Below are 17,777 nucleotides of genomic sequence, written 5' to 3' on the forward strand. Positions count from 1 at the left end.
CCAGCTATGGAACTTTCCCACCCTGCCCTCTTGGGGCCACCTTCACTATGACCATCGCTTTGTTGCCAAACCACTCCCACATGTTAACAAAACAAAAACCTCCCAAAATCCAACAACTCCCCCAAAATTCCCACCCCGCAAAAAGTTCAATATTTCTAGTTATTACATAAAGATCCAGCAAATACTCAAAATCAATTTACGAAATACACAGTAGGTTTCTTTTTCCTATAAAAAGGCATGCATTCAAAGTAGAAGAGATAGCTAAAGGCTTGTTTGTTTCTTAGAAGCATAATCGGATTCCTCAAAGTTTTATTCCTAAAGTTTACATTCGCTATCTTTGCTGGAAGGTGTCATGTGGTCGGTTTATTTTTCTCTCTCAAATGAACAGCCGGCTCTATTTCCTTAAGCACCAGTTTTGTCAATACTGTGAATTTCCTGAAGCTGATTAATGGGGAAGGGTTTTGGTTCCTGGTTTTGGGTGGCCTTTAAAAATGAAGAGAAAATTGAGTCTTGGAGGGCAGATTGAAAGAGGAGTATGGGGGGCAAAGGGGTAGATTCATCACTAGATATTTGGAGCTGGTCTCTTAAGTTGGCTGAGGGTAAAGAAGACCACCTGCAATGTGTTGGATGATGGTGAAACAGTTCCTATCACTGAGTCAGAAATGGATGAATAATGCTTGCGGAAAAAGAGCCAGCTACCACACCCAACCTATAACCATGGCTATCACTATCACTGCCCTCTGCACAGAGAGCTGAGCTCTCAACTTGAAATTGTTTTCTTAATCTCTCACTCTCTTTTCCCAGCATCTCTAAGCCCCGCTCCAAAGGGACAAGGGAGAAAGAAAGGAAAATGTTCACATTTGACCAGCATGGTCAAAATTAGCATGAGACTTCACTGGGCCATGCATACAACCCTGCCCAGTCCAGTGAGTTTGCAAGCTAATTGCCCGCCCCACCGCTTCTAGGAAGAGAAACAAAGGATATATTTTACTCACCCATTATAATAAAACCCTACTCGCCCTAGAGTAGCAGGTGAGTAGGACAGTAAAAGAGTTTAAGCAGATGTCCTTCAGCTGTCACTGTAAAGAAGAACTGGGAGGGCAGGAGCCCTGAGGGGGAGCGGTGTGGGGGACATACCAAGGTCAAGGGCATCAGACTAGGTACCTAGACACCAATAAGGCAAAACCCATAGGTGCTGACAGGAGGTGGCCCCAGACCTTGGTCATCCCAAAGTAGCTTGAAACTCCCCTCACGCTCCACCCTTTTGCCTTGGTCCCTGGAGACTCCCGGGCAGAGGTGAGGATGGAGGTGGAATAGGAGTCCTATCCCATCCTATGAGAAATGCACTGAACCGTGAGGGAGGATGTGTATGGATCTGTGAGTTCTGGAGAGGTGGCGGGTGGAGGCCTTCGCCTCAGATACGTTCTGTGTGTTGGCCACTTATTTTTAATTGTCTTACCATGTTTGGTGTCATGCAGAAGCAGTGGGACCTGTGCATAGGCCCTGACAGAGCTTGCTGTGCCCAAGGGTGACAGTATGGGGGGAGCGGAGAAGGGGGGAGAGAGAGAGAGAGAGAGAGAAGTCAATTCGAAGCTCGTTCGGGCCTGGTTGTCCTTTGTTTGTTTTTGGTGAGGAGCCAGGTGGGCAGGAGGAATTCCAGCAAGCGCCAAGCAGTAGACCCAGCAGCCAAGTTCCATAGGTGAAGGAGGGGGGTGGCTTTTCCCTTTTCAGTCAGGCAGTGACAAACCTGGCCCAAGCGGCAAACGCTTCAGCTGGAAAACACAAGTCGGGTGGGGGGGACGGGGACACTTTTCATTCCATTTGTCCTTTAGAAGGGCCTCATGGGCATGTCTCTTGTGTCTGCCTCTGCCCTGCCTTCCACAGGAGCTAACCAGCAAGCCCACCCCAGATCAGTCACCTCACCTGGGTCTGATTTTTCCTGCAGCCGCTCACTGGGTCACATTGACTCTGACTGTGCTAACTGAGAATCCAGCCCATGCACATGATCGGGAGGGGACGCAGTGCCTGCATCTCCCAGCAGAGAGAGGACATGAGACACTCAACTGCCATGGGAGTTTGCAGGGGGCAGGCACCATCAGGATCAGGCCCTAAGGCTCGTGACTGGGTCATGCACAGAATCCAGACAGAATTTCATCCCATTTCCTAGCTGGATTTTCCTTCCCCTTTCCTCCCTTGCTCTTTCTCCTCCCTCCCCCCGCCCTCCAATCCAGAATGGATCTAGCAGGCAGAAGCCACAAGCTGGATGTGGAAAAATAGCTTAGTAGGCTGGAGGGGGAAAAAAAGCATGAGGCATTTAATAAGTATGCAGGGCCAGGCCAGATAACGCTTCCAAACCTGCAGTCACAGGGAGACCCTGGGTCACGCTACAGTGCGGCGGGGGGTGGCGTGTGAGCTGCGTGGTGCTGCCAGAGCTCTGTGCTCAGAACCAGAGTCCCCTGGGTTGTCACGAAGTCTCCTCCCCACCCCCATCACAGCTCCGCCCAGGGCAAGGGCAAGTTCTCGGCACCTCTCTTGATCTCCGGGGAGACTGCTAGCTTTTCCTCTAACTCCCTCCACAGACACACATTGCAGTTCTGGACCTATTCCTCTTCCCCGTCCCACCCCACTCCAGCCGGCATGGCACAGGAGTTGAGGGCTGATCACACACTGGACCTTGGACCTGGCTGGAGAACCCGACTGAATGGCTCAGCACGGGAGTGGCGGGAAAATTTGCCTGAATTAGCCCCGACACTATCTAGGATAAAATTACACAAGCGTCAGTCCTAGTGCTTCAAGGTACGAGCTGATCCCCAGCTGGGGCCAGGACAAAAATGAACTTCCCTCCCAAAGGCAGAGCTTGCACAGTTAGGTGCATTCTGTGAAGCCTATTAAGCTTTTCTAAAGCATAAAGGCGTCAGCCACTGTTAGAGACAAGGACCCAGAAGGACTCTGGGTCCATTCAGTTCCTTTAGTGAGCCCTCTATCCCTTCACCCCTACTCTCCTCTGCCATTCTAGTCTCCGTGCCTGACGAACAGGAGTCAACGGCTGGTGGAAAGGGCTGGCCACGGTTTCTCATTAGCTTACTGTGGTAGAACGGAAGGTGCTCCAGATCTATGGAAGTGAACGATTTGCCATTTGCCATCCCGGCGGTGCCAGATGCGGGTCTCCTCAGACTGGGCAGTGCGTGGGATGCCGCCTGCATCAACATACTGTGTGATGCGGATATAGGCGATGCAGGCCGACTCGTCTCCCATCAGGTGGATGTGTGGGTTCAGGATGGTGGTGTGCACTGGCTTGCTGTTCCTGGACCACACTGGACATGGGGGAAGGCAGGTGGAATTACACAGAGGCAAGGGTCCTGTGTGCACCCAGCTCTTCCTATGTGAGTGGGGAATCTCCTCTCTCCTTGACTAACCACCACAGGCTGTAGCCATACGGAAAGAGGAGATACTTAGCAAGCAGACTTCTTGCCGGTGCCATGGAGCATTAGATCATTTCTGCATCAACACAGCTCGCACTGAGAAGGGGTCGTTCTATAAAACATTTACTAACCAACTACTAACCAAAACACCATTCCATGAGCCAGCCACTCCCCATTTCAAATTATTTAACAGATTTGATTTGCTTCCCACCTAGATCTTTTGGTATGGCCGAGAGACAGCACTGAGAACATTCCATCTGGGGAGATCCAGAGATGCCCCAGCTCAGCCACTCAGCTCTTTCAAGCGACATCAAAGCATATCAACACGAAAGGTCAACAGCCTCTTGGGGGGAAAGAAGCTGCTTACAGTTTTCAAAGTAGAATCGATGGAACTCCAGTCCTTCCACCAGGTTCCCCAAGGCCTCGGGCTCAAAGGCAGTCATTCCAGGATCACACATCTTCCTGAGGAAGCCAAAGCCCAGAGAAAGGGAGGAGATTATCTCATTGTTTCAAACTGGAAGGTCTCCGGGAATGTTGCTACATAACAATACATTCATTCTAGCTCTGGGGTCTCTTCTGGAATATAGAGTACAACATCCCTTCTCTCTGTCCCAGCTCTCTCTCACTTCACCTAAGATCTGCTCCTGCTGAGAATGACAGTTCTCTGACAGCAGGAACAACGTACCCCACTGTTTGCTCTGCATGGCACAAGGGCTACACAGATGCATGCACCACCTAGCAACCTTTTAAAAGACATAGTTAAAGATCCCCAAATACTCCTTTGGATGATTCTCATATCTCCAGGATGGGAGTTAACGGCAGGAACTGCTGGAATAAAGCACCAAGAACTTTAGGGAGATAAGCCCTGTTTCTCATAGTGTTAGCATCAGCGTCCCCGGCATAACTGTACAGAAAAGCAGTAGGACAATATGCCAGTCACAATTCAGCCCTGTGCAATGGACATAAAATGTTACCGGGGAGATAGCTTGTGGCTGGCACCAAAACCAAGCAGGGGGAATTCCATCATGTAGATGGGCCCAAGTCAGATCCATTTACCCAAATCCCCCTGAGCTGTGAAGGGTTCAGATAAAGGGGGACAATCTGCCTTCTGAATTTGCACAACAACAAGGTTTTGCAACACTCAAAGCACTTGTACTGAAGCTGCTAGGTGGCCCCTCCATCTGGACCCGAGCTGCCTCTTGCACATCTCCCCTAATGAGGTATAGAAGGACTTAGCTGAAAAGTCGTGTGCTCTGAGCTAATCCCAAGAATTCAGGGAGAGGATTACGGTGCTCCATCACCACGTGGAACTGGGTCTTTGTCATACACTACGGAAGCTTTTGCAGAACTAGAATAGGCTTCTGACCTCTTTTCTGAGCTAAAATAAAACCCGAATAAAAACCTAACCCTGCTCCATACCAATAAACCCCGGCTCTTGGTCTCTGAGGCAGGAACTGAAATCTGGGTGAGCTCAGCAGTAGCTCTTCAATAGGCTTGGGACACAGGAGTTCGTAGGCGGGAATGTAGTACTTGGTCAGCTAGTAGAAACTTGCTCTGTTTCAAAGTACCACAAGGCAATTCCAAGGAATACTGTGTGGAAATAACATTCCTCCCTCCATCATAAATCATAATTACAATTATTCATCCTTCAGCATTCCATAAAATGCACCCACCCATTATAATGAGGGGAGAGCGGCATGGTCCAGTGGTATGGTTTGAGTGTATGGGACTGGAAGATCAGATCTCCTGAATTCCAGGCCCAGCTCTGACGCTGACCCTCTGGAGTCCTGAACTAGTCACTTACTTTTTCTGGGTCTCATCATCTTAGCAACCCATCATTTCCCACTGGATGGCCACACAAACCAACCTACTCCTTTTTCACAGCCGAGAGCACCTGGCAGTGTTGTATTGACTGAACCCCACTTAGCTAGCGGAGCCAAACTTCCCCTCGCCCCCTTATACAGTCAGAACCCACCCCAGATCCACTCACGTGTATGATTCAAAGTCTCCGTTGCTTATTGCTTCAATCAGCTGCTCTGTTACTTTAATAATTTCTTGTTTTCGTACTGTTCATTTAAAAAAAAACAAAAGCACAAATGTTGAGGTCCCCATGAGAAAAAGAGCATCCCCATCCACCCATTCACTTGAGAAAACTTGTCTGGGGACAGGGGCCCAGAGGACGGAAATTGGGGATTCCTGCCTGGATGGAAGGGAACAGGGAAGGGCGTGGGAACAATGAGATAGGAAAGGTCTAACCATAGCAGGTGAGGAAGTTCCTTCAGAACCAGGGACACTTACAGGAATTCTTTATGTTCATCTCTTTTTACAAACCAAAGGGTTTTGTAAATCCTGTGTTTTGTAAAATCTGTGGTATAAAATGGTGGCATGGAGTCTTGAGTGACCTCAGCATCACCATCTGGCCAGTAAATCTCCATCAGTTTAACCATCTCTACGCAAGTGAACTTTGCTTGACTCTCCCAAGACTTTTTATCCTTCTCACTAGCCAGAATGCTGTGCTGCATACTCCTAGCCAAACACTAGGGTGGCTGGACTCAGCTAACAGGTCCCTCATCTGGTGGCTGGGTGTCCATCCTGCTTGTGATCACAGCTGAGGCTTAAGTTGGGATCATCCTAGTCTGTGGGTGACACTTCTACCATGCAAACCAAAAAACACCTCTTGCCTCTGCCCAAGGTAGGAGGAGGTGCACTAAACTAGCCTTGCCTGAATAGGAGTGTTCTCCTTGCATGTCTCAGAGGGAATTTCTGACCTCGGAATCCCACCTGCCTCCATTCCATTGCCCACAGTAAACGTCAGGAGAAAACCAGCAAATGTAACTCTCAGCGGGGGCCAAGCTGATGTTTTGCATCTTCACACCTGTTCCCAGCTGGATCTGGGTTAAGCCTAACCCTGCTTGGGATGAGCCCAGTGATACTCGCTGGCACTTTTGAAGGAGCCTGCCAGAACTATCCCGGTGTTTATTAATGAAGTCCAAGTCAGATGCAGACCAGAGGTCTGTGTGACTCACAACGTAGAGTTAATTTTTTATTACGTCAAAGGGGGAAGAGAGAGAGAGAAGGTCATTAATAAAAATGAATATCTAGCTCTGGGCCTTTCTTGCATGCTTGGCCTGAAGTGTTTCCACCCTTTTGAAATGTTAATTTTTATCCCCTGTCTCTTGGGAGTTGTTCCCTGTGAGGACAAATTTTCAATTAACTATAATGTCAGGCCAGAGTCCACATCACTTGCTGTTGGGTTCACTTCACTGGGGAGACTTTACAAATTAGCGCTGAAAAATTATTCCCCAGGCTATTCTTGGCAAGCTGGCCCTGACAGGCAGGAGGGAGGTATTTCTTCCCTAGGCTCTTCCCAAAGGCTGATTAACTTTTCAGACTGTCTCCAGCGGCAGTGTCAGAAGGGACAGGCACGAATAAGAGCTAAGCAGGGAGGGCGGCACTTGCAGAGTGGGGCAAGGGTTTGCTGAGCTCAAGCACTTGCAAAGACTGGGAAGATCCCTGGGGAAGTGCCGGGATGGATTCTGGCAGGGTCAGACTAATGCAATGGCTAATTGTATATCTCCGCATAAAGAACGGCATGTTGTGGTGATGTTCTGGAGTAAAACACTCTGCATTATAGAGGGATCAAAACTGAGGCCAGTCATCTGCCTCTCCTACAATGATCCCTTGGGCGTGCAGATAAAATGGGCCAAATTGCTCCCTAGTGTAAGCCCAGTACGTTCACAGAGGCTTGGGCATCCTAGTAATAACAACACCTAACTCTGATCTAGTGCTTTTCATCTTGAAGCACTTTCAGTATCACTATCCCCATATCACAGATCGGAAAACTGAGGCATGAGGCAAAAATGAGTTTATACTGTATGGACAGTAACTGTGTCTGACTTGGGAGGGTCCAGTGACAAGGATAGGATCCCTGCACCTCTCTCCCTGATGCCTGGAGGCCACTCCCTGTACCTTTGGTGTCTTCATCTTCAATGGTGGTGTTAGTGCTCTCTGAAGACTCCTGAGCAAAGAACAGAAAGGAGAGAGGAAAAGTAAGACCCACTCTACGCTGTCTGTTGGAAGGCTCCTATGCACTCAGCAATCCATCACCCAGGTTCTACCCAACTCTGCAAATGGACCGAAATCAGGTAAAACAGCAGCTGACCGAGCCAGCTACCAACCACCACTCTAGCTTAGTAACTGCAGAACTGACTTTCAAACCTTGTAGCCAAAGAGAATGGGGTAATGGGGTCGGTGTCTGTAGGAGTGGACATGCCTTTCCTGCAACCATCTACAGTGACATACAAAGGGCGGATCTGGGGGAGAGAGGGTGTCAAAGATTCCTGGGACCTCAGCTGGAAAGGGCAGGAAGAGGCTGTGCAGGGGTGAAAGACATCATGTTGACTGTACAAAAGGAAAATAAATGTACAAATTAACAAAGAGGTAACTGCGATGAGAGAGCGAGGGGACTGTGCAGAAGTGAGAAAGACCACATTGATTGCATAATAGGGAGAGAAATGGACAATAAAACAGAGAGGGCTTCCGAGACCCACACGGACTGCCAAAGGCTGAGACAAACAGTCTAGCGAGAGACAGATTTGCACGGAGAGGCGCCAGGGCCACTGAACCCATCCACTCTCCAAATTTCCCAGGAAAGCTGACTCTGCTAGCTGAGCTAGAGGAACTGCTCCACAGCTCATCCCAGCCAAGGCGTGTTTATGTATTATCCATAATCCACAGGAGTGGGCTGGCAAGGGCTGCCATTGCTAGTATGACTCCCCTGATCGTACAGTTCCAGCAGAGCCAAGTAAGGTGTTTTTTCAAGGCTCTTTGGACCGATGCAGCCTGCAGACAGGAGGACTGGGAGAAATGTGCAATAACCTGTCAGCAGGAAGCAAAACTGGCATCCTGTTGGCCTGGGGCACCACCAACCCTGTTCAAGGGATCTGGAGGTGATACTGCTTTGAAAATGTTCCCTCCAACCCTAGTGTCCCCTGTTCCCTACCCCATGTGTCAAAGGTAAGCTCCCAGAATGGGGTAGGCTGGCACACGTTGAGAGGCCCTGCATTAGCAGCATTGAGGAAGATGAAGGACACTCACCATTAACTGAACGCTGGAACTGGACTTTCTTTTCTGGAAAAACAAGGAGAAGAGATGGGACAGGGAGAGACACAGAGTGAGAAAGGCAGAGAGCAGCACATGGGAGACAGCAGCTCCTGAGCCACCCTTCATAGTCCTTTTGCAGGGGGGAATTTGGGGGTAAATTTGGCACTCTGAGTGAGAAACTGATGCCACTAGCTAAGGTGAAAACACAGTGCAGCGAATGCTATGCATGCTTCCCAACACAGCTCCACCAATGCCTCTCAGCCCTGATCTGCCGCAACATCTCCTACTCCAATTCTGGATCCATGCACAGCTCTGCCTATGCAATTCAGTCTTCGCCTTGCTATTCCAAAACTGAGCCTCTCCGAGCAATGACAGCCAATCATGCCAAATTGTGCAGTGGTTTTGCAGTGTGGACAAACATCCACTAGGAACTAGCATGAGACCACCAAACTCATTCTACTTGTGACTATACAAGAATCTGAAACCAGGCGAGATGCTAGTATTCTAATCCTCTTCACCAACTAAATTTCCTTCTACCCTGATTCTGCATGTGAGCAAGTGGTGTTATAAATAATGGAATTGCTCAGTTGCAGGTCCTCTTATGGAGTAATTTTTACATCCAGGAGTGTGGTACAGAGCACTTCTTGAACAAACCAAGTCAAGGTGTCCTGGGTATAATTCTAGCACCTCAGCTATCTCCTTAGAACACAGCTGAGCTCCTCAAAAGAGAAGACCCTATGTATATACTTCTACTACCCAAGAATGCTCTGTACTCCTTGAATAAAAAGACCCCTTGAACAGATTCCTGCCTATTACCCCAAAATACTGCTGGGCACCTCCTGCAGATTCTTGGCTTATGCGACCAGCTTCTTTTCACCGTCTGTTGGCTCTTCAAAGGGATGGGCAAGATGACCTACCGCCTTTTCTCTATCTCTAACTTCTAGGATGTACAGCAGGGTTATCAATTCTCTAAGAACACATTCCACTGTGACTTCCACGATGCTAGGAGGTGGTGAAGGTGGCAGGAACTGGAAATTCCCACAACAGTAAAGGCCAATGCAAAACACATCAGATTTGGGAGCTGGCATGCCAAGATAACAGGCTTGGTGCCGGCACATGGAATTAGGCATAGACATACCTCCCACTGCCAACGGGGCAGTAGGCAAAAGCTATGCATGTCCCTTGTGAGATAAAACTCACTGCCCTATCACGATGGGCTGTGTTACAAAGAGCCATCCACATCCACTAATGCTCATTACCACTTGTTCCTCCCTTTGCATCCTAAATAAGTGCAGCCATTTCATGAGGTTCCATCCTACATTAGCACAGCTACCACCACCCTGTTGGGATCATGAGATGTCCTAAATTAGTCTCCCAGCACATATATACATCCTCAAACACGACGTACGGCTAGATGGTGGCGACCGCTGTATTTAGGGTGAAACCTGATGAGAAAGCCTAGTGACAGCTACCTTGATTCAGGACATAGGAAGATGCCAGGAGGGTCAAGAGCTTTCTGTAATTCAGTATGGGAGACGAGGAAGTCAGGGTAGAAATTTCAGACGGAACATGATGCAACACAAAGCAGTGACCGCATTAATTTAGGACATACAGTAACAGGATGCAACATAGGGCAGTGACTTCATTAATTTAGGACGTAACAGGATGGGACATGGGGCATTCATTTACAATGTAACAGGATGTGACACCACACAGGGCAGTGAATGTATTGTATCCTCCAGGAAAAGGAGAGGCAAAATGGCCTCTGTGCATTGTGGGTAGGGAAATTCTGGCCGTGTGAAAACTGTTTCAAGGGAAAAGAACCTCTGGGGGTCGCAGGTTTCCAAACCCACGGGCTACACAGCTGGCTGTCTGCACTAGCAGGACAGGGGGTAGCAGAAGTGGGAGGAATCCTGCTTCCCAACTATTTGCAAGACAATGTGACGGCTGCATTAACTCAGGGATGGGACAGTAACTCAGGAATGGTGGATCTGCTGCCAGGGACCAGTGTGCTGTCATGGGATGGTGAACCCAATGAGTTCCCCAAATGAGGACACAACCCATCCAGCATCACACCAGACCATATGGCCTGAGTTACAGTGATGTTCACTGACAAACAGCACTTCCCCTCCCCACTTAGAGTGGGGAAGGGTACTCACACTCCTGTTCCCAAAGAGCCCATGGAGTTTTCAACACACTATCCCACTTTTGCTGCTAAGCTGAAACCACAAACCAAAGAAATGAACACATCCAGCACGTGCCCTGATTTCTGCAGATTGCCCACAGTCTGTCATGCCAGCTTTGCCCCATGGCATGTCCGGCTGCCAGCCTGAACATTCCACTCCTCTGTGCCCCGGAGGCTGCTGGGATGGAAGCCATGTCCCTGGGAGAGAATGGTGCCTCCAGGCTGGCCAAGGCAGCAAGGTGTGGGGAATGATGCTACTGAATGGTCCGTTGGGAAAGAACTAACACCTGTGTTGTTTTGGCAGGCGCTCTTCCTCTACCCCTCCCACAAAGGTAGCACTTCTCCCATCTTCCCATCAAGTTGTATCATGGCACGGGGGCAGGGAGGAGAGGTTTCCAGCCACCTATCCAGGCTGTGTCTCCTTGGCGCCCAGAAAACACAGTCATGGCAATCCAAAATCATTCAGAACTCAGCCCCAGGTTCACACACTCTTGAGAGCTGGGTGATAACGGGGCCCATGAGACAAGGTTCAGAACTGAAGGATATAAACCTAAGTGACTGATGGTACTGGAAATCTAAACCCTTCCACCCTGATGGTTCCGAAGATTGTTTTCCTAACAATCTACCCACAGTTACCTTCGTGCTCTGCTGCATACCCAGGACTGTGTTCACCCTTGTGGCCACCACAAAACCAACATGAAGAACCTTTAACAAAGAGGTTTCCCACCAGCACAGCCACCTTTGTGAAGTGACAGGTCCAATTCAACACTACCCCTTAGGAATGGCTAAGGCCCTTTGTTTTCAGTTTTTACTGATTTTTACCAAAAGATTCCCAGCTTTTACAAAAGCCATTATTTTGTAATTATTTTACCACTTTTTACCCACCTTTTGGACCACTCAAGTACATGAAAATACTGATTACATTAAGCAAATCCAATGCTTTACATTATGCAGATGTGTTTATGTTAATAAAAAGTTAGCCTCACATTTACCCTTAGACTGTCTGTTGAGTAAGGCAATGTTGTGGAAGACACACACACGTATGTTAATATGTGTATACACTGTTAAGATACAATTCATGAAATAAACCACTGCATTAAACTGCTTTTACTTACGATACTCTTACTTTTTTCTATTTGCTGCTTTACATCTGTCCCCCCATCCCTCAATATTAACCCCAATATTTACCTAGAAAATGTTAATGTTATTTTTTTAACCAATTTTCATCTGTTTTCAAATGTTTGTAATAAACACCAATAAATTCCCAGCAAATGTTAAACAAACTAAAACCCGAACAGGAAAGGCCTTGCCGATGGGCAATCCAACCGAGGATGGCCACTATACAGGCTTCCTGGTCCATCGCCCTCTCTTTCCGTAGCTTTAGAAAGCATCTTTCAGTTTGTCTTAGCTGTCCCCCAGCCCCTTGCACTGCATCAGCAATGCCTGGGGGGTGCGGGGGGATTATTTCCCCTGGTGACCATCATAAGCTGCTGGCAGCTCTGGCAGTGCCAGGGTAGCAGAGGAGAGGCACAGACTGACAGTGAGGTGCCCATGGTACACTCATGGCACTCCTGGTCTGGGGCCTTACTGTGTCACATCCCACAAGACTAGTGTGAAGGACGTTAACAGAGAGAGTTCTGACCCAGGGCACCCCACATGAGTCGTGACATCATGACACAGTGCGGCATCTTCACGTCATGAAGCAGCATCTTCCCATTGCAGCATTACCTCCTGATGGCAGCAGACCAAGACAAAATATTCTTTGGCCTGCAGGTGAATCTCAGTAGTTCAGGGGAGAGGCTGGCAGTAAAGGTAAAATGAGCTGAGCTCATATACAGCATTTCTGTGGTTATAAATGCTATTAACATTGCAGGCTTGGCCTCCTCCAACAGCACCCGAGTGGTACGAAGCAATTCATTACCAGAGCTCTGTAGCCCAACCAGCAACAGGAAGGAAGGCCGGCCTGATTCTCCGACCCTCCCAGAATCCCGGAGCCCTGCACAGCTCATAAGTCTGACCCCAGAGAAAGCCCCAGAGAGAAGAGGTCCCCATGGCATCTGATCCCAAGCCTTGGTGAAATCAGTGGAAAGACTCCCAATGACTTCAAAAGATTTTGGACCCCCCTCCAACCTCCCACGTGACTGACCATGGTATGGGGAGAGATTGGACCCTCGTGACTGATGGGCCTCTTTGGCTGCCTTACCACAGCCTGTTCTGAGCCTGCAGGCTTGGGCATCAGGCAGAGAGGCCTTCCCACAGATCACACGCCCTCCTCTGGGGAGGAAGGATGATGAAGCATCCCCCACTCCCTCCACCCCCCACACACACCAGAGGCCATTAGAACCAGTGATTAATGGAGAGAGCTGATTTCCACTGGGCTCTCACCCCAGGAGACTGCCTGGCTCTGAATGTGGGATTGAGCTTGGTAGGTACCACAAGCACATGGGGCCCCGTCGCTCACCCAAACGTGGCAGAAGAAAAAGACCTGGATGGTCCATACTCTTTTAAAGGTAAAATGAGATTTTTTTCTCATTATTTCTAACTCTTGAATTTGAGGCTGGAGGGGGAGAGGGTGGGTGGGCTCACCCTGCTGTCCCCCTCTTCCCCCCGGACCAGTGCCACCGCTGGGGAAGCGAGAGGAATGGAATTGGCAGGCTGTGAAACTCTCTGAAGAGAGCCGGCTCATGCTGCTCATTTATTCATTTGAATACAGGCAGCTCCTTCCAGGTTCTTGCGCTCAGTCTCCCTTGGGTGACCCTGAATTTGCATGGGCTCTCCTGCTAATGAACGGGGGAGATTCTGGAATGCCCCCGCTTTGAATTACTGCTGCTCCCCTGAACCCTCGGCTCTCCCCACCAGGCAAAAATTGAAAGCCTGACTTTCCCCTTCCTCTCTTCCTTTCCTGATCCCTTTTCTCTCCCCCCCCCATCCATTCCACTCCCCATCCCTCCTGCCCTCCCAGGGAGAGTGGGGGGCGTGTGGAGAGGGCTGCAGGCAGCTAAGCAGCAGTAAAATCCTCAGGAGGAGGCTAATTTCTGAGTTCTCCTCAAGTCACCTTCCTGCTGGGGTGTTAGAGGAGTGCATTATTCAAGCATGAGCTGTGCATCCATTCTCTCTGCTCTCCCATCTGCAAGCTGCCAAGCTTTTCCCTAGAGAGCGTTGCACATTTTATATTTTTTCCTTTTTGCTCTTGTTGCAGCTCTGCTGACTAACAGCAGTGATTGCAGGGGATGGAGGAGGAAGGGCCCTCTGACCTAAAGACAAGGGGATGGTGGCCAAGGAGCCAGGCCAGCAATGCATGGCTACCAGCTTCACTTTGGAACAGAGGAAGGCCACAGCAGGACCCTCAGCAGAGTCGAATCCACTGCGGCCCCAAGGAGTGGCCCCCGGGGTGCCGTATCGGCTGGGAGGGAGCACTTACCTTCACGCCGTCATTCTTCTTGTTGCCTCCACTTTTCCCTCCTGTGGAGACAAGGTAGGAGGTTAGCAGGGCCAGGCAAGGCGCCAAGGCCAACAGAGTGAGGATCAGCAGCATAAGGGAGGATGGAGTCAACAAAAAGGGGCGGAGGGGGGGTTCAGGAGTCCTTCCGGGTTGCTGCGCTCCAGACCCAGAGCAGAACAGCCCTAGGTGCAGCCTCTCTCCACAGCCCCTTGAGCTGCGAAGTGAATGCCTCAACTCCAGCCCTTCCTTCTCCTGCACAGAGACAGAGGTCCCGGCCACGTCTCTCGACGTCAAGCCAGCTCCGTGGAGGAACCCGAGCAACAGGCAGTGTTGGAACAGCAGAGGCCTAGGCAGAAGGAGAGGTCTCTGGCAGTTTTCTTCCTGCTGGGATTCAAGGGTCATGCAGCAGTATGGCCAGTGAAGATCCAGTGTCCTCCACAGCAGAGCATGAGCCTCAGTTCAGCCCCAGGGCTTCACTTCCTGCCTTTGTCTTGGGGAGCTGAGTATGAAGCTATAAGCAATGCACCGTGGCACTGCCTGCCTGCCTGCCTCTCTAATTTTAGCCCCATGCTGCTGGGGTCATGTGCTACGATTCCCTCGACCTGACAGCTGCAGCCCACATTTTGACGATGATGAAAAGCAGACGGCCTCCCTTGAGCCCACCTATCACCGCAGGCCCCATCCCCCAGGGCCACTCCGGTGCTCTCCCAGCTCGCTGCCCTTGGCAAACAGATAATGAACTTTCAGCAGCCGCCCGCCCGCCTGCCCACGTGTGCTGGGGGGAGGAGACCCCTGTGAATTCCTGGGCAGAATGCGGGAAGGGAAGTGACTGTGGGCTGTAGCTTTGAACATCCTGGCCTCAGATGCTCAAGATCAGGCCCTTTGCCCTTAGTAGGGCCTGGCAGAATATCCCCCTGGGTGTTTAACTCTTCCAGCCCTGCTACGTACCCCCACAACTGCCACATGTCAGCAAAACCCTAACCACCCCCACGACAAATGCCTGGGGCTGACCCTCACCACCAGCCGCTGAACAATCCCAATGCCCCCTGCAGGCCCCAATAGTCCTCGACCTGACCTCCCTCCCAGCTCACCTCCTGCTCCCTCTTACCCACCTGACAAGCACCCTGCTCTGACTGTCTGCAGCTACTTCACAAACCCTCTGTGTCAACCATCCTCTGTCCAACTCCTGAGACTTCCCAGAAGGCCCTGCCCCAGGTAAGCTTAATCACCCTCCATCCTCTTTCAATCCCACCCTAACAGTGCTCTGTGCCGACCCCCACCGTGCCACCTGTTCAGAGAAAACAGATGCCCAGGCCAGAAGGGACCATTGTGATCATCTACCCTGACTTCCAGTACAACCCAGCCCCCAGAACTGCCCCAGAATAGACACTGGCTCCCTCCATCCCTCAGCTGAACACCTCACAGTTCCTCCGCGCTAGACCAGCATTCGGATTCCTCCTCCTCTTCCCCACAAATTCCCCAGCTCTCCTCTCACGTGCACAATCCATTTGGCGCCTGCACACCCTCCATCCTCCCTGCCTTTCCCCACCCAGAGGAACTGGCATCCAGCTAAGCCCCTCCCAGGCTTGAGACATTCTGGCCCCGATTCACCCTTTGCCCTGCACCTTGTGTCAGCATTTACACCAGTGCAGAGTGTAAATTGGATGGGCAGCATTTTGCTCTGGTGCAAACAACTGTGCAAGGCGTAGGGAGCTGGGGACTCAGGCCCTCGGGGAGGAGGTGGTTGCAAGCAGCTGGGGCAGGGGGCATATTTTGTTAGGACTTTAAAAAAGAAAGTTAAAATTCCCCCTGGCCACTCCCAGCAGCTGCTGAGGCTGGGGGTCAGCATTATGCCCCGGGGTTTTCATAGCCCACATCATGTTCATACAGTTGGGGGGAGGGATAGCTCAGTGGTTTGAGCATTGGCCTGCTAAACCCAGGGTTGTGAGTTTAATCATTGAGTGGTCCATTTAGGGGTCTGGGGATTGGTCCTGTTTTAAGCAGGGCGTTGGACTAGACCTCCTGAGGTCCCTTCCAACCCTGATATTCTATGAATTGCTGGTTCACAGGCATTCAAAAATACAGATTAGCTCCAGGTATGTTTTCAGGGTCTTCCCAGAATACAGGTGATTAGCGAGAGCTAATCTGCAATGCTATTTAGATTGTCAAAATTTTTGGGTAGGAACTGTGTCTTCAAATTGCCTGTAAAGCCCCAAGCATGCTTTGGGTGCTTTGTAGCTAAAAAATGATCAAACAAGAACAATAATAGGTCAGAAAACTGTTTGTGATACCTACCCACCCATTAACAATTTTCCAAAGTTATGTGTCTTTTCAACCGACAATACTGCTAATAATCAGCTACAATGTCCTCCACACTGTCTGAGATGCAAAATGAAGAGATCCCTTGCTCAGAAGAGCTTACAGTCTAGCACCGAGATGTGATCACATGCTTTACCATCACCGATATGTTGTTTTTCTAACAGAGATCTTTTTTTGCTTCATATTGAATGAGTGTGGAATAAACCTGGTCAAAACACACCTGTGGCCACAACAAATCTCAGTGACCCCTTTTCTAGGCTGGGTGGGCTCCTGAGGTCAGAGATTCACCCCTCTCTGGAGGACACAGCCAGGTCAGGCCTGCAGCCCTGCACATTAAGTACCAGTGCCCTCCTCTGCCTTTTCCACTAGGGCTATGGGCAGGTTGCAACAGGGAGTTGCAGGGGCATGTGTTGGAGAGGGGATGCTTTCAATGCCAGTTTGAGGGTTGAGGTTTAGACTCGTTGCAAGACATCTCATTTGGTATCACACTTAAGAATCATCTGGAAATTCATGATTCCTTTATGTGAGTTCCCATCTGTAGGCTACAACCCACCCCCCTCCCCAACTCCCTTCTTGGCTGCCTGTGCGTGCTAGCTGTGTGAGAACACCTGGGAGTAAGGGAAGGAAGTGGAGCCTTTGGGCACAGACCAGACTTCCTAATAGCTTTAACCCTTCTTGAAGCTCTGACCACAGGACTCTCCCCTAGAGATGGAGAGAAGAAAATGCAGAAAAAGAAAGGAGGGAAACAGACAGAGACTCCAGCCTCTGGGGGCTGCTGCGGTCTAGTTCTGACCGTACCTGGACGGCTTCCAAAGGACCTGACTGCAAGGCAATTTTTCCATGACTCTCTAACACCCTCCCCCACACAGAGAGATCTTTTCACTTAGGGCTGGACTCCAAGTCCAGCTGTGGAGGGAACACAGTCTAACAACTAGCCTGCAGTGATGGGTATAGTGGTGTTCTCCCCCTCTTTCAGGGCCAGCCATTGGCACCTGAGGCCCTTAGGATTGCAGTTCTTGTCACAGAGGCCCCTTGATGGTAGGGGAACTTACTGGGGGCACCTGACATAATTAGGCTCCACGTCTTTGTACTGATGTTTGCAGAGAGGCCCACATGACTTGGGCCATATCTGCCTCTCATTAGTCACAACCTAGATAGAGGCTGAACCCAGGACCCTTCCCGAAAGGCTTTTTCTCTTTCCTTCTGCCCAGAGATGATGGGAGAGCTCTCCTTGGGCCCATCCTGGCATGGCTGAGGGAGGGGTTATTACAGTGACAGAAGCTTTCCCCTCTGGGCTGGGTCTGAG

At 50.1% G+C, this 17,777-nt stretch overlaps 1 protein-coding gene across 2 annotated transcripts in view; it reads right to left on the reverse strand.

Annotated features, from left to right (window-relative positions):
• Positions 1 to 327: 327 nt before the first annotated feature.
• CAMK2A (calcium/calmodulin dependent protein kinase II alpha) overlaps positions 328 to 17,777 on the reverse strand; it is a 76,211-nt gene continuing 58,761 nt past the window's right edge. The window contains exons 13-19 of one of the 2 annotated variants that reach the window (XM_032772077.2): positions 14,132 to 14,172; positions 8,520 to 8,552; positions 7,392 to 7,440; positions 5,413 to 5,488; positions 3,790 to 3,884; positions 3,086 to 3,314; positions 328 to 1,772 (exon numbers count right to left, since the gene is read on the reverse strand). In XM_032772077.2, the coding sequence (XP_032627968.1) occupies positions 1,769 to 1,772; positions 3,086 to 3,314; positions 3,790 to 3,884; positions 5,413 to 5,488; positions 7,392 to 7,440; positions 8,520 to 8,552; positions 14,132 to 14,172 (527 nt within the window). In that variant the 3' untranslated portion in view covers positions 328 to 1,768. The remainder of the gene's footprint in view (positions 1,773 to 3,085; positions 3,315 to 3,789; positions 3,885 to 5,412; positions 5,489 to 7,391; positions 7,441 to 8,519; positions 8,553 to 14,131; positions 14,173 to 17,777) is intronic. The other variant, XM_032772087.2, reaches the window with a different exon arrangement.

This window comes from Chelonoidis abingdonii, chromosome 7 (assembly GCF_003597395.2).
Source record: "Chelonoidis abingdonii isolate Lonesome George chromosome 7, CheloAbing_2.0, whole genome shotgun sequence".
NCBI lineage: Eukaryota > Metazoa > Chordata > Testudines > Testudinidae > Chelonoidis > Chelonoidis abingdonii.